Genomic DNA, 17,229 nt, shown 5'->3' on the forward strand with positions numbered 1-17,229 from the left:
GGACGGAAGCCTGTTTTCCGGTGACGACATCAACCTGCGCCACCTATCTCAAACTTTTGCTGTGTAATCTGTACAGCGGAGGCAAGGAGACGTCTGCTATTTCAGAGTTTTAATAAAATATTGTAGCTCATACCTGCTCCACAGAATGGAATATTTAATTGGGATACAGGGACCTGATTTCGTCCTCGTCGCTGCCGATAATGTTGCAGCCAGCAGCATCATTCAGATGAAACACGGTATGACAACGCGTTAGCTTAGCGTTAGCCATTCAGCCGGTTGGTTTAGCTACACCTGCTAACAGTCTTTTATAGTTATTCTTCACATTTAATCCGGCTTGTGCTACTGAAAATTTGTCTTTAAAGCCTTTTCGTCTTACATTATATTGGCTTGTAATGTGTTACTTCCCTTAAACCACAATGTGACCACATATTCTGAATATAAGTGGAGCTAGCAAAGCTAACCGAAGCCATGCTAAGTTTAAGTCTCGGTTAAATCTTTCACGTTCTGGTTTTGCTCACACAGTTTGAACATTTTTACTTCCAGTGACATATAACACTATGTGTGTAGAATACGTGTCATGCGCATATATGCGCATAAATCTGTTTTACACTTTAGAAAATCAGACTAATGTTAACAGGATTAGGATAAACTGCCCGAGCAGGCTTCCGATAATGAAAGTGAAAGAGGTGCTGATCTGACACTGCACTCTCTGGGAGTTAGTTAATTTCCACCTGAATAATCTATGAAAAAACTGATACAATAAATAAATTATGTTATTTACTCACCAGACTATGACAAGATGTTCAAGCTCAGTGAGAAGATTTTGCTGCTGTGTGTTGGAGAAGCGGGAGACACAGCACAGTTTGCAGAGTACATCCAGAAGAATGTCCAGCTCTACAAAATGAGGAACGGTAAGAACATTTTAACATGGTGACAGAGTGGCAAATCACTCCTTTCCTCTCTATGAAAGTCTCAAGTTTAACTACAAAATGTCAAGTCATTCACAGTAAAGTCATACTGGCTGGCAAGTGTATTTGCTCAAGAGGCACACACCTAAAACTTTGTCTTGTCTTTTTCTTTAGGTTATGAACTCAGTCCATCAGCAGCAGCAAACTTCACACGAAAGAATCTTGCAGACTACCTTCGGAGCAGGGTAACTATCATGATACACTCATAAAAAATAATAATGACAGAATTTATATGTTCCTCATACCATTTAAACCGTGTAAGTTCTAGGCTGTCTTCGCAATGTCCTGGAGTGTCTATTAACTGTGTGCTACACCAGCTCAGTTAGGCACAGATAAGACTTCGTGTTTTACACATCATAACTGCTAGTGACACAAATTAACTGAGTTGGAGTCAGAGTTGCAACAATTAGTCAATTGATTATTCTATCGATGGAAAATAATTTGTTAACTAATTTGATAAGTAAGTAATTTTTCAAGCAAAAATACCCACATATGTATATTTCTAGGTTCTCAAATTAGGATTTGTTGCTTTCCATGGTCTTACATTATAGTAAATTTAGTATTTTTAGGTTTGAAAATATTGATTAAACAAAGCAAAACATCTTATGAAGCCACTCAAGGCTGTAGGATATTGTAACAGACTTATCTCACTGTTCTTTAATGTTTTGTAGACCAAGCAGTTCATCAATTGATCGAGAAAATAATTACAGATTAATCAGTAATGAACATTATCATTAGTTGCAGCCCTAGTTGGAATATAACGGCTCAAACTATGAGTTGACAAATTCAGATAAGTGTCCCATGACAGCATTTAAAACCTAAAACTTTAAATTTGTGAGGTTCATACCCTACAATGATATACCCATTCTGACTTAAGAAATAAACAGTGGCTTTAAAAAAGATTAAACAATCATACTTGCATAACCAAAGCATAAAAAGACCACATAACAAAGTGTAGAACGCTATGTTTTTATTTCAGCCTGCATATCTATTAGACATTTATCCACTTTTTATATTTGTGTTTGTTATTTGAAATAATTTGTTCCTGTCGGCACTGGACTTATCTACACGTGATGGTGTTTTTACTCTCAGCCCATTAAACAGCCATCAGGGTCCCATAAAGCAGTGGTCCTAACCTTTATTTTTTAGCAATTGTTTTCTTACGCCCTGGGAAGATTTCTTCCTTTTACTGACCTGTTTTGATGAGAGATATGACTATAATCATAACCAAAGTAATTGTTTGAGTTGAGGGGGATATTCTCTTGTTGAAACCTCATTGCTTCGCACAGTAACATAAAAAATGATGTCTTTTTGTGGATCAACTTAGTAATGTTTGCTCCACTTTGGGTACTCTCAGCAGGTATATGATGAAATTAGAGTTTTGAGTTTTTGATTAAGAAAATAATCTTAAGACAAGACAATCTAGACAGCTCATCACACTTTTTGACAGAACATATAAGTAACCAGTTGCCCAGAATTCCCATTAGCCAAAAGGGGTTTCAAGACAGGGAAAAACAAGTTATGATTAAACATGTTAATATAGCCAAAATTGATTGAAGATAATGTTAAAGTAGAAACAGAACAGTATGGTGAAAGTGAGGCTTAAGGCCCAACACACCAAAGAAACATCAAATAACTAGTGACGATGAAGGATGACTGATGCATGGCCTCATGTCACCTGTGTCTCGGCCAAAAAGTTGCATCTGAACACACAGCAAAAACTACAGCCAATTAGTACGTACGTTCTGCGCCTGTGTGAGAGGAAATGATTCTCTCCATGGCAGCAGGTGATGGTTGTCTATATTCATCATTCAAAAAGGTTAACCAGAAGAAGCCATTACATTGTACAATCAACATTTACTTTGTAATAAGTTAAAGCAAAAAAACTTGACTGTTACTACCTTAATACAGCTACTTTGCCAAAACAAACCAAAGGCAGCCAGCAAAGTAATTAAACATTTCATATTATTGTCATTTTCTTTTACCACACTGTCAGATGTGATTGTGTGAAAATTGAAAATTGTCTTTGAAAATAAATCCACACATTGTTATGCACAGAAAACAAGCTGAACAGCCTTGTGATGTCACCACAAATGCAAATCCAACTTGCACCATCTGCTGCGTTTAGTGTTGCCATGTTTTCTCTGGCCTGTTTTATCTTTTACCCTTCTAGGTTACATGTTTTTGGCTTGTTTAAACCCACTGCAAAGACGCTCAACACATATTTTTGTATATTTCCTCAGCTAACAAAACAGAAGCTAATGTATCCTCCGCACCAGTGGTCACCTTCTGAATTTAGCATATTCCTTGTCGAGTAATGAGTGAACACACCTATAAATATTTTAATTTTTATTTTATCATAAAATATATAAATATTTTAATTTTTATTTTACCTTAATCACTTAATTTCTATTAAAACTTAATTACAGCCCTCTGTTAGCATTTGCAATCTCATTTTGCTTTAGGGAACAAAAGATAGAATCACAAATTAATTCCCATAAGTTAAAGTAATACTCACTTCAGATGGCAGGGACGGTAACTATATGTGGTAGGTTTACTCATCTATATCAAAATGTGTTTTAGTCACTGCTGTAGACTATATGTTTTTGGCTAAAACAGGAAATTAAAAACCACTCAAAAACAATATAAGCTTTGCTTGTGTTGATGACGTGACACTGCTGCTATGGAGTGTTACTCCGAAGTTCACGTGGGAATTCAGTCTCACTTGCAATTAAACCTCTGTTTGTGTCGTTATCAGTGTGACACATTCAAGCCGAACCAGTCCCTGCGTTTTGACAGAGCCAGGTACATTTGTCAGCTTGTTGTGTGAGTAGTGACGGAGGTTTCTCCCTTTGAGACTTCATGACAACACCTGAGCCTGCAGCACCGTCTCCCACCCCAACTGCACAGTTGCTCTGGGTATATTATCACAAGACCACAGTTTTGACCTTCAACACTTCAGTACCAAAATCTGACCAAACACATAACAGTGCAAGTTTATCCTCACTACTTACACAAGCTGGGATTTCCAACCTGGCAAGTTAACCAGCTAATTTATCAGTCTGCATGTTGGTGAGTTAGTTTGTTTATTTATGCTTAACACGTCTTGAAAAGTGCAGCGCTTTTTTAAATTATGATGTTTGTCCTTAAGGCCTTGCAGAGACCTGAGAGCTCTGCAGAAGCAAAATACACTTTTACACCAGCCAGTACAGTGGAAGGCAAACAAGCAAGAACTAGAGCATTTATTAAAACAAGCATGAAGACTTACTCCATGAAAATGTATTAGCAGTAGGCGATTTGTTCACTTTTGTGATGGGGCAGGATTCATCCACCCAATGCTTGTTTTTGTCACCTTGTTGGCTACAAAATAAAAGTGTACCCAAGCTTATCTGTGTACTTTTCACCCTGAGACATCCTGTAGAGTACAGCATGCACTCCCAGTTTAGAAGGCAAACTGGCTCTGTCATGTGTCTTTGCATCCACTGTACTACAAATTTTGAAGGCCTTTTTTCGCAAAATCACGGCTTGGTGACAGTCACTATGTAATGGGACAAATTTTGCTTAATATTTTTTATTAGATGATGTGTTTAAGCGTTAATGCGACTGAAAATGATAGAGCAAGTCACTGATAGGTTTTAGGTCTGGGTCCAGATAGGATGGCATCTGGGTCCGAACCTGGGGCACGGAGAAGGATGGCAGGTTAACATTGGGAGCGCATTTTGGTCATATTGCTAATAAGAGGAACACCTCGAATCGCCTACTAAAGTGAAGACAATTTTATTTGAATAGCCTAAAATCACAAATGTGTCTCAAAGGGCTTTAATTCCATCATGTTGGTCTTCTGTTTTCCTTTTTTGTAAGATGGATACAGACTACTACCGCCTCTTGCTATGTAGAATTATTTCCTTTCACGCAGGCGCAGAAGTATGTGCTGGTTGGCCGTTGGCTGTAGCCTTTGCGATGTGTTCAGGTGCAACTTTTTAGCTGAGACACAGGTGGCGTGAGGCGACGGTTTTGGTTAGTCTGGAGGAAAAAAATGACTAAAAAAAGATAACTTTTGCATTAGTGTTAAATAACTTGAAATAAAAATATAATCTAAAGTGAGAAAAGTGTCCTGACAGCTGTCCAACTTTTGATGTCTGAAAAAATGTAATGCGGTGTGATACTTGGCCCTTGTAATACAGCCCCGCCCCCCCAAATCGAAGCATCTCCAACATTAAAGGTACACTGTGTAGGAATTGTCAGTTACTGTTTGAAAACAGTACTGCCAGCAAAAGTGAAAGCCAAACCCAGATTTGTCCGCTTGCTGTTTACCTCAATTATATTTGTGGGGTTTTTTTTGGCAATCTATCTGCGATTTTTGTAGCTTCCTCTTGGATGCGTGCTTCTTATGGTCGCTACCGTACCCAGGAACGCCCCCAACACTGCAAAATAAGAAGAAAATACAGATAGAGGGTAAACTCTCTGCAGATAAACACACCACTACACACTTCCAGTGAGTCTTAAGTGATGCTTGAGTGAAATTACTTTAGTAAATGGACCTGCCCTTGCATAGCGCCTTTTTCATCTTACGACCACAGTCACATTCACACGCTAAAAGCCGAGGCTACCATACAAGGTGCCACCTGCTACTCAGTTTCAAACATTCATATGCACTCACAAACATTTTGGTGACCAGTGTGATGTTCAGTATCTTGCCCAATGACACTTTAATATGCGGACTGAAGAAGCCTGGGATCAAACCACTGATCTTCCAATTAGTGTATGATCCGCTCTGCCTCCTGAGCTACAGCTGTGTCTATATGTAGTTTTTTAGGAAAATCATAACATAGTATATCTTTGAGCTTATACCATGTGTGCTTTTAAAGCAGTAGGATTCATATTAGTGGGATTGCAACTGACAATTATTTTTATAATTAAACGATCTGACTATAATTTTCTATAATCAATTTCTTGATTCATTAAATATCAGAAAATGGCCAAAAATGGCCGTCATTGTTTCCTACAGTTAAAGATGACGTCCAAAGATACTCCTTATCCTCTGGTTTGAGAATGTTTGAGAGAAAAATACTTAAAACCACAAATCCACTATCAAAGTATCTTCTGTCAGTTGACTAATCAGTTAATTCGCTAACTGCCTCAGCCTTAATATATTTTTCATTTGTTTAATCTCGAAGTACATAGTTTATGTCTGTTTGTGTGCACTTTGGCATATGTGTTTTTTAGCTGTAACACACTCTGCTCAAGTCAGTTCCGTGTCTCGTATCTGTGCGTTGTGCTTCTTGCACTAATTTGTTAAGAGTAGTGTAGCCGCCGCCTGTCACAATAGCAGAAGGGTGAAAATAATTACAAAAAACAATTAGTGTGGCAGAGAAGGGAATGTGGGACACATCGAACGGGGGATAGGGGTAGAGCAGCAGGAGGAGGAGGAGGTGTGGGGTCCCAGGGGGAAACAACCAGGCCCAGTAGACAACACTACACAGAATGGAGTGTGAGAACGAGTAGGAGTCAACATACACACAGATACAATATGTGCGCGCACAGAAGGGACCTATAGGATCAGGATCATTTTTATTCTGTCAAGGTTGTACATGTTGTGGAGGATAACATTTATATTCATGTCTTGCCATAAGCTGCAAGTGTATCGTTATTTTCGTGCCTCACGGTTATGAATTTGGTTTTATGAGTGCAGGATTTACTAATGCTGCGTTCTCAGGAGTGCTCAGAAACTGAAGCAATAGCAGTTTCTCCTCTGCATCCCACACCTTCCTCCAGCTATGCTCTTCTCACATTCATCAACCTCCAGAGTACACGGACATTTGCAAATTATGTTGTATAAACAGTTTTTTTTTATGGTGTTTTTTCCCCCCCAGAACATCTTGAGTATGTAGAATATGTAATGTGTGTTGTCCATTTGAATGTGAAACAGGGAAAACGTCTGCTCGTGTCTTGAACCGTTTTATATTAACTAGAAGTAACATTTCTTTAACAAACATGCCGTAGATCAAATCTGGCCTGTTTTTATATCTTATTTGGGTTAATTATTTTTATTTTTGAAGAAGTGTGAGCATTACTTAAACCATATACTATAATTACAGTATCACCACTTTAGTTACTAGTTAATTATTTTCATCGACAATAAATATACATTCTTATCTATATTATTAGATTAAATTTTACAGAGGTCTTTAAAGCTCTTATGTTCGACTGAAACCCCAAAGATTTTCAGGTAGCAGCAACAAATCCTCAAATTTAAGAATGTGGAACTGGTCGATTATTGGAAATCTGACTTTTAAAAAAAGACTGAAACAATTAATAACTTAACATAATTGTTCAAAATTAATTTTCAATTTGACTGATTATTTCAGCTCTTCTCAACTTAAATAATAATCCTAATCATTCTCAAAATGTTTAAGGGGAACTTCTGTATTTCCAACCTGGACCCTATTGTCCCATGGTTTCGTGTCAAAGTGACTGATGGTAACAACAATTTTAGAAAATGGTCCAGTATTCAGCAAGAGCGCAGCAGCTGGCAGCCACAAACAGGCAACAATATAACATGAGTGTGCAATTTTGCACTGTCAAATTATGTCCCCGGAAAGTGTTTGTGTTTCGCCACTGACAGGCTCAGATTGTTATTATAAGTGTCTGACAGCATTACAGAGAGGACCCTACAGAGATAGACTTTTGTTTAACTAGAGACAGCCCTGAAATCACCATTGCCAAACTCCCCAGAATCCATTGAAATAATTAGTAATTTTATTATCGTAAAACACACTTTGTTCAAACATCACTATCTTTCCGCTGTTCCAACAGTCACCAACTCTGGGTTTGTCCAGTGAACCATTAATTTTGATAAAGTATGCTTGCTCTGCTTGGAGGCTGGTTAAACACAAAACATTTCCTCAACAAAAAGGTCTATCTTTGTAGGGTTCCTTTCCATGATGTTGTCAAAGACTTAAAATAATAATCTGAGCCTGTCAGTGACAAAAACAAGCACGTTGAATGGACGTAAATTGACACAAGCCCCAAGTGGTTACATTGCAGCCCGTTTCGCTGCAGTGCTCTTGCTCACATCTGGACCAACGTTAAACAATGTTGACGTCATTAGTCACTTAGACACAAAAACAAGGGACAATAGAGTGCAGGTTGAAATATACCAAGTTACCCTTTAATAAGAATATTTTATTTTGCTAAACTTTCTACATGTTCCATCAACACTTAAACTCTTTAGTGAAGTTGTTTTCTATAATAAAAAACTGACTATAAATAAATAAACTCAAAATGACTTAAGATAAACATTAGACCTTTTTCATAGAAGACATTTTGAAATATCACAGTAGGAAAAGCACAGATGTAAATAGTAAAATTAATGATAGCTCAGTTGTATTTAACTGCATGAATAGAACAGACAGTTAGTGTTATTAGTAGCACCTGCTTTTCCAATGTGATTGAGCTGCAAGGATAATCAATTAGCTGTCAACTATTAAATTAATCGCCATCTAATTTGATCAATGATTAATGGGTTTGAGTATTTTTTTAATTAAAAAAGCCCAAATTCTCTGATTCAAGCTTCTTAAATGTGAATATTTTCTGTTTCTTTACTCCTTTTATGAGAGTAAACTGAATATCTATGGGTTGTGGGGAAAAAACAAGACATTAGGGAAAGTAATCTTGGGCTTTGGGAAGCACTCATCTTTATTTTTCACTTTTTTCTGACATTTTATAGACCAAACACCTTATTGATTATTCACTAAAATAATGAACAGCTTAATTGACAATGAAAATAATAGTTGCAGCCCTTTACTATGATGAGTCATAATGTCTGCTGTGAAAAGGGCCTATTGTGAAGTTTTAAGGATCTGCAACTTTAAACAAAACATTTCTAGCAACATGTACAGCGTAGATTAAGCCCATTTGTTGACTAAAACAATTTAATGTAGATGTAGGTAGATGAAAAACGCCTGTAGTCCAAGATCACTTCCTGTCTGGGGAGCTGGCTGCATATGTTGGAATTTATTTTAATTAATCTGATTAAATCATTGCAGATTCAAGTTTAGCCCAGACAGAGAGGAAAGATAATGATCTGCTTTTGTGTATCAAATCCCTTTTTTTTTTTTCCCCCATACCATCCTTAAATCATCTTCTGAACCCCCACCACAAAAAAAAAAATCATCACGTGGTCCCACTGGCACATCTAGAGCCTTAGGTTAAAAACCACTGGCTGATAAATTAATCAGTGGTATATTGTTAATTCTGATGGCCTTATTCCTGCAGGATAAATTACAGATGAGTCCTTTAGTCTGAAAGATGTCATATCCCAGTGGCTGCAGACCTCCGGGAGGTGTAGTTAGCTAAAGTCAGCAGAGCATGTTGGCGCAGAGTAAGCGAAACCCCGTTCACATACGACTGTGTGCTGCTTACCAGCCTGCCGTCCAGAAAAACAACTCCGCTAACCTCTGGAGTACTGCATTCACTCAAGCTTTAGAGGGGAGACAAAGAAAATAAAAAAAAACTAGCGGTAAGAGTAATCACCTGAGGCCTCGACTCTGCCGCATGCATGTCAGTAATGATACACATGAAATTCACCACCGAGCAAAACAACAACTGCAAAGTTTTAGGGGCATAGAAACTCAGCATCTGCTCTGCCTCTATTTGTTTTAGCTTCCCGTCTGATGTACTGTATTGTTTACAAAAATTGCTTATTGAAGATGAATGCAGATGAAATTGATATTGAATAGACAGGTGTAGTTAGGTGCAGGAGGCTCAGACATAAGGTTAAATAGATACAGCAAAACTCAGGGGAGGCAGATGGTTTATAAATATCACATTTGATTTTTTTTCTCAGATTATGTAGAAGCCTAAAAGCCTCGCAGTCATCAGTTGTTGCATACATGTGTGGATATTTGTTTGGAGTTTGCTGAAAAAGTCCATTTTTGTCAATCTGTAAAGTTTGTTTATTCACATATTTTTCTATAAGGCCGCACAGCAACAGTTAGCCTCTGTGCGGTGGTGATCTACAGCTGGCCCCATATGGGTTTGTAAAATATTTTGTAGCACAGGCACACAATGGGTACAAATAATTACTGGCGCCATATTGTACGCGGCTCCCCTGCTCCTGCACAGATGAACAATTAATACAGCAGATTGAGGAGAAATGCCAATAAAGAGAACATGCCCTGGGGCAGGGTGCAAAAATAGGGGGAGGGAGGGAAAGAGGGAGGAGGTGGGAGGCAAGAAAAGGAGGAAGGGAGGGAGTATCGGAACGTGGAAGAAGAGAGTTTGGGGATGAGTTTGTGATGATTTTTAGCTGCCTGACCTTAATTTGTGTCACAACCAAAGCTGTTTTGTCTCTCTCAATCCTACACTGCAGATGTCTTAAAGGAATAGAGCAACATTTTGGAAAAACCTTTATTCGGTTTCGTGTTGGGAGTCAGATAAAAAGATCAATACAACTCTTATGACTGTACACTAACTATGAAGCTACAGCCAGAAGCTGGTTAGCGTAGCTTAGCAGAAAGAGGGGAAACAGGAGGAAACAGCAAGCCTGGCTCTGTCCAGTGTCAATGAAATCCATCTACAACCAGCTTAGTCAGTTGACAGGAAATTAATCAGCAACTATTTTCGATAATTAATTATCAAAGTCAGTTTTCCAGCTTCTTAAATTTGAGAACTTGCTGTTTTTTATTGTCCTAAAATCATAGTAAATTTGTGTTTTTGGACTGTTGGTTTGACAGAACGAGACATCCGATAACATCACTTGGGCTATTTTCTGATAGTTTATAGACCAATCGATTAATCAATAATTAAAATAATCGTTAGTTGCAGGTAGGGATGTCCTTTTCGATTCATTTTGGTGCATTTCAGTGCATTTTTCTTTTGCTCCACACTCATAAATCACTGAATTTTCAAGAAAAAAATACATGTAATAATGTGGAATACAAGACGGACTTTACTTTTATTCCCATGCTCCACTGACTAAGTGAGCTTTAGCGGCACATTTCAAAGCACTATCCATTTAAAGGTGGTTAATTTTTACTGTTTAGTGATGTAAATGTCTGGCATTTTATTTTGTTTTCTGTTGGCTTTGCTGACAAACAGCCAGCTAGTTGTGTTAACATGTACACATATACTGCCCATTGCCCACCCTCCGATCTCTACTGGTTTGCTAACATTAGCCTTGGCTGCTCTGCACTGCACACCACCTGGGTCAGGTGGGAGCTAGCTAGCGGTACTGCTTATTTGAAGATTACTGCGGGTAACATAATCCCAGTGACAGAATGGGATTATTATTATTATTATTAGACTCTTCGGTCTCCCCCAAGGCGGCTCCGATTAGTAAAGTGGCTTCATTTTGAGCAGCAAAGCCCCTTTAGCACTGTTAATGTTAGCACCACCGACAGCACTGACACTGCTAACGGTGCTAACAGTGATAATAGTATTAAAGAATTCTAAAGGGTGAATGCGACTCAAAATTGAGCCACTTACTCACCAGGGCGATGTGGGGTGAGACCAGAGGGTGAGCGTGTTTTTCCACTGCATTGCCATTGGGTTGGGACGTGTTACTAGCAGTAATCACAAAATGAGCAACACTGCTAGCTAGCTTCCACCAGACCTGGTGGATGGGCGGTGCAGTAAAATAAAGAGCAGCAAAATTAACCTATTGATCAAAATAAACAGATTGATGATTAACCGTTGTCATCCCTAGTTGCAGGCCATGATATATCTTGTTTAAGCCATACAGAAACCATATTGTTAAAGCTATACGTTGTGGTTTTACAGGAAGTTATGATCCAAACTATCTGTTACTTTTTCATATCTTGGGACTGAGCCAGGCTAACCGTCTGTTTCTCGGTATCAATCTTCTCATATAACACTCAGCAGGAACGCTAATATGTGTATTTTCCAGAACGTTAATCTATTCCTCCAGAACCAGGTGGAGCTTGTTTGTGTCTGCTGAAGGCAACAGCAGTAACTCACAAGTGAAGCTTTTGTTTCGGTCGCCTTGTTTGGCTGAGACCGAGCATTGCAGCAGGGGGTATAAAACATATGATGTGTATTGTTTGCATGTGAACACTGGTGTGAGTTCAGGTGGCTGGGTTAACAAGGTGCCTGGTTCCCTCTGAGGTGACATGGGAAGGGAAGGTTATTTTGATGCCAAGTCCATATTATTGTTACATTGTAACCAGTGAGACAGGTGTCTGGTGGGTGGGGGTGACGCCACTGGGGCGTTCACAAGGCTCACGGAGGAGTTAAAGCACACACACTAAGATATTCATCCTGAGATTCACGCCCTCTGCGCACACTCACAAACACAGTCTTTCTCACCTGTGTGTGTGTGTGTGCCTTCGAAACCATCGTTAACACACAGACTAAAGCCGGCTCCACAGGGAGCATAACGATCATCATTGCCCTTGTGGCAAACACGGTGCTAACACACAAGTCACAGAAATGAGCAGGTTGGCTCAGAGATAAATTGAAATGAGAGGGCAGGTGTGCAGATCACAACTCACCCAGCGTCATATGAATCACATTTGCCTTACTGCACCACAGCGAATGCACTATTATATTTTTCTTGTTGCATTTGAACCAAAAACGCAGCACTGCCTCCACCTCCGTCAAGAATTTAGGCCATAAGTTGTTTTGAAATACCCCCAAAAATTAGCTTTAAAGGGATTTTTTTAAAATGAGGAACAGTGGCTTGCAAAAAATGAAGAGAGAAAATTAGTGTTTTGGAGGAAGAGAAGGGAGAAGAGGCTGGAAGCGTAAAAGATGTAATTTAAAAAGAGAAGAAGGGGGGGAGGAAGGGGCAAGAGAAACGACTTTAGAAGTTTTTAATGAGCCCTGGCGCTACTCCAGGGCACAGGGTGAAGGCGGTGGAGAGGGGAGGAGGGAGGGAGGTAAAGAGGGGAAGAAGAGGGAGGGAGGGGGGAGCAATGGAGGGAGCAATAGGGGTGCTGACTCCCAGCAGATGTCACACTGCCAGTGACACCCTGATTCCCCCCTCGAACACACTCACCTCCTCTGTCCTGTGACGCCCTTTCACCTTTCCTCTCCCTCCATCACAAGCTGCCACTCCCCGTGCTGTCTCACTCATGTTTCTTTCTCTCACTGCTGCATTAATGTGTGCGTTACGCCAAGACTCTGCTAAGCTGAAAAGTCACTTAATAAATAATAAACCCTATTAGTAAAGAAAAAGAAGTTGTACTTTTTCAAATGGTATGGATGTCTTGATCTCATGACCTGATTGACAAGAAGCACAGTTATAGATATATGTAACTTCTTCACATTAAAATATTTACAAACCACCAGAATAATGTTATATATTCTGTTGAGTTGTGTACATACATTATTCCACATGTTTTCAACAATTTTCAAACCCAGAGGAATTTATAATTTAATTAAGGACATGGTCCGTGTAATTTGGTTGTCATAAATGGACTTTTTATCCAGTTTTAGGCCATAGTTTTACAACACACTTTTAAATCTTGCTCATTTTTAACTCTATATTTTGACCTATGAAATAATTGAAGTCAGTGGACGTCTGGATCTTACGATGTGAATGGTTGTGTGTCTCTATGTGTCAGCCCTGTGATAGTCTGGCAACCTGTCCAGGGTGTACCCCACCTCTCGCCCAATGTCACCTGGGATAGGCTCCAGCCCCCTTCCCCACGAACCTGTACCAGGATAAGTGCAGATAGAAAGTGAATGACTGAATGAATAGTCGACTAGTCTATTAGTAAGAAAATACTCAGAAAACAGTCAAAATTAAGCACAGTTGAATCGATAAGCTTAAAAAGTGCCCCACAAAATACTGTGTTGAAGAGAAGAAGTTGCTTTGCTCAGTGTGGTGAGTGATCTGCGCCTGCACAGTTAATTATGACGCATGAATTCTGATATAATAAGAATAACCATTCTCACACAGTCGCTGTCTGATTTAGGACCACATATGGAAGTGGCCCAGATCCGATTGGAAAAAAAATGTAATTTGTGTTCAAACTCCTCTGAAAAAATCAGATCTGTGTCACATAAGTGCAAAATAAGAATAAGATTTTGGCTACATTTATTTGTAATGTGAATGTAGCCAAAGATAACTCAGCCTGTGAAAACAGTCTTATCATCTCTTTCATGGTTCTGGAGGAGTTATAAATTCAGTTAGTGTGCATCCCCGGCTAACACTGTGTAAAAACCCTTCTCATAGATCTGAATATTAACCTCCTCCCTCCCTCCCTCCCCTCTCTCTGTCTCTAGACTCCATATCATGTGAACCTGTTGCTGGCGGGCTTCGATGACACAGACGGCCCCGGTCTCTACTACATGGACTACCTGTCTTCCCTGGCCAAGGCACCCTTCGCTGCCCACGGCTACGGAGCCTTCCTCACTCTCTCCATTCTTGACCGGCACTACAGACCAGGTCAGTGCAGAGAAATGCCTCATGCTTGTTTTGTTTTTTTTTTATTTTGTTTTTTGCATGTTCTGTTTATTGTTCCTGTGGGACTGTCTGGAAAGATGAGAGAGAGAAATAGAGAATATGATGGTCTGTAGAGCGTACACTGCACAGGTTATAGTGTTCATCACACTTTGGTTATGTTACAGAGTCATGACAGTGTAAGGGTCTTGTTTAGCTTAATTATTTCACCTAATGGCAAGTGATTAGTGTAGAAACAAAACAGCAATTTGCAGGTTAATTCAGTGGTGGTTTGTAGTGAGAATATCCTCAGTAAATCTGACTGATTTTAGCAATAACCTTACCTTGTCATACTTCCTCATATGGCATCATGCCCCCCTTTCTCCCCAATAACATACTGCAACAGCCACTGAATTTCTCAATTAGTAAAAGCTGTTTTCCTCTTCATTTTAATCTCATTTTTGTCCCTTGTCATTCCATTTTTGTCCCATTTCAGCATCTCTCATTTTCTGTTTTTGTGTTCTAGATCTGACCCGAGATGAGGCTGTGGATCTGCTGAAGAAGTGCATCGAAGAAGTGAGTTCAAGTTTTTTCTAATTCCTTTTTCAAGTATGAATTAAGAATTATAATCTTAATTAATTGTTAATTATGTTTCTCAGCCTCTCGGATAGCAACATAGCTCTGCAAAGTGGTCTCAGTCCTTGTACTCTCTGGAACTTAGAAAATTCACTCTAATTTGGCTTTCACTGGGAATCCACACTAAAAGCAAGATGTCCGTTCAGTCTGCACTGACCTTCAATACGACCTTCGTTCAGATGCGGGGAGCCAAGAGGACAGCTGCCAGCCAAACTGGCTGAAATTTACTGGACATAAATAGTTTTGACGACTGCTCCATAAGAAGAAATCAGCGTAGTTTTATTTATTGACGCACAGGTTTTTGTGGGAATCTGTAGGATTCTCTTATTTCTACAATGAAACCGGCGAGCTCATAGCCACACTGCGAGCCTTGATCAGTCATTACAGATACTGTTAATAGGTTAACGTATAAATAGCGGGAGATTTGTGTGAGTCTAAACAGCTGTTTATGGAGATTACAAAAACTCGCAGGAGGGTCCTGTGGATGCTTGGAGTCATTGTGGATTGATGCATCTGATAAAAGGGAAGCGTATCTGTTCTGTGAGTCAGGAGATTGATGGGTGCAAAACACATGAAAAATCGTGTTCTATGTGGCTCGGCCTTTAACCTTTAATAGTCCGTATCTTATGTTTATCACTCTGCATCTCCTGTTGTTCTCTGTTTCAACATGTTTCTGCATCGATGCTGCTTCTTAATATTTCTTGTCTTTTTCTTCCTCCTCCAGCTGAACAAGCGCTTCATCCTGAACCTTCCCTCCTTCACTGTCCGTTTGATTGACAAGGAGGGCATCCATGACCTGGAGAAGCTCACCACCGGCACAAAGTGACCGCTCACTGCTTAACCACCAACCCTCATGCCTGTTTCCCTTCCTTTCTTTCTTTTTTTTTTTTTTTGTACCGTTGACCTCCTTGCTCTTTCTGTTCCAATAAAAAGTGACACACAGTTGAGATACAAGCTCTTTGTCCCTGTGGTGCTTTCTCATTGCTCTCTAGTCTGCTCATCTGCACATAGAAAGAGAACAGCCTCCTGGCTGTGTACTTTTGCACTTGTACTCAGTGAGTGTGCGTGTGGGTAACGTACACTTGCTCATGCTTGTACACGTGTAATAAAACATGCATGCACCTATGGTGTTACTTAAAAAAGGGAAAAGTAGTTTGGGGTTTTTTAGGGGGTCTTTGGGGGGATGTCTGCTGGATAACCAAACTGCACTGAAATATTGTTGTAGAAGTCAGAAATTATTGTTCAGTTTAAACAGTGTTGTAGCATTTTATTGATACCAATGCCACTATTGATTCTGCTTATCGGTCCTGTTCTTTATCACTTCCCTTACTGATTCCTGATCAATTTTCTGTGTGGGAAAAAAAAGTAGGCCTACACAGGTTTACTGCGTTAATGCCACTGTTTTGTTATTATTTTTCATAAACAAAAAATGTGCTTAGCCTGTCTGCGTGGAGCTAATGTTATTATAATATTATCATAACAGGATATTCACCCTTGGTCACGGACGTGCTGCTCTCTTAGGAAGCAGAAGCACTCGTGTAGAGTGTCAAATACATGGCGTTCCTTAAATTAAAGCCCATGTCGCGTAGAAAGATGTTTGAGCATTCTGATGTGTCCACCCTTAAAAATTTAATTTTACAAACCTGCATTCTTTGTAAGATGAAGCTGCATTTTTGACCATTTCTCCTCCTCCACACTGACTATTTATTGTTGCAAATTTCCAGCTGCGTAGACACATGAGCCTGACGTTTTGCCATGTGCAACTGTCAGAGAAATCAAACCACCATCAGTAACAGGAAGTGATAAGCGTTGAGGCACACAGTTCAACAATGTTCTCAACAGGTTGTCGAATCCAACTCCTATTAGGACTCTTGTATCTGTTATTATATATTAGTTTTAAATCAATAAGAAGAAGAGGGTAAACTTTGTTCATCCCTCTAGGGAAAGTTCACTTCACAAATACAGCTCACAAGCTGCCTGATTTACAGATTTATTTTAGGATTCATGTGAATAGATGCTCACACTGTATATTCAAAACAAGATGGTTGTTTTCTCACTTTTTAACATGGAGCCCTGAAGTTTCTAATAGCAACATATCCATGTAGTCAATTAAAACAATTTAAAATATGGCCTGAAAAAATGAGCCACAGAGCTGCAGCAACACCTCTCTGATGCAGTGTCAGTAAATAAATAAACATAACCTGCTCAAAGTTGGCA

At 39.4% G+C, this 17,229-nt stretch overlaps 1 protein-coding gene across 1 annotated transcript; it reads left to right on the plus strand.

Moving 5' to 3' along the window:
* Positions 1–23: 23 nt before the first annotated feature.
* On the plus strand, positions 24–15,966 carry psmb2 (proteasome 20S subunit beta 2). The gene is made up of 6 exons (XM_033636152.2): positions 24–236; positions 789–911; positions 1,083–1,153; positions 14,220–14,382; positions 14,903–14,952; positions 15,737–15,966. Exons 1-6 carry the CDS (start codon positions 146–148, stop codon positions 15,836–15,838), a joined length of 600 nt encoding a protein of 199 aa, XP_033492043.1. The 5' UTR covers positions 24–145; the 3' UTR covers positions 15,839–15,966.
* The last annotated feature ends 1,263 nt before the right edge of the window (positions 15,967–17,229 follow it).

This window comes from Epinephelus lanceolatus, chromosome 16 (genome assembly GCF_041903045.1).
Source record: "Epinephelus lanceolatus isolate andai-2023 chromosome 16, ASM4190304v1, whole genome shotgun sequence".
NCBI classification, from domain to species: domain Eukaryota; kingdom Metazoa; phylum Chordata; class Actinopteri; order Perciformes; family Serranidae; genus Epinephelus; species Epinephelus lanceolatus.

Coding starts and splice junctions, on each gene's coding strand:
- psmb2 (XM_033636152.2), top strand. CDS start 146: ATGGAATATTTAATTGGGATACAGGGACCTGATTTCGTCCTCGTCGCT. Junction 237..788: donor CATCATTCAGATGAAACACG/GTATGACAACGC, acceptor TTTACTCACCAG/ACTATGACAAGATGTTCAAG. Junction 14,383..14,902: donor TGACCGGCACTACAGACCAG/GTCAGTGCAGAG, acceptor TTTGTGTTCTAG/ATCTGACCCGAGATGAGGCT.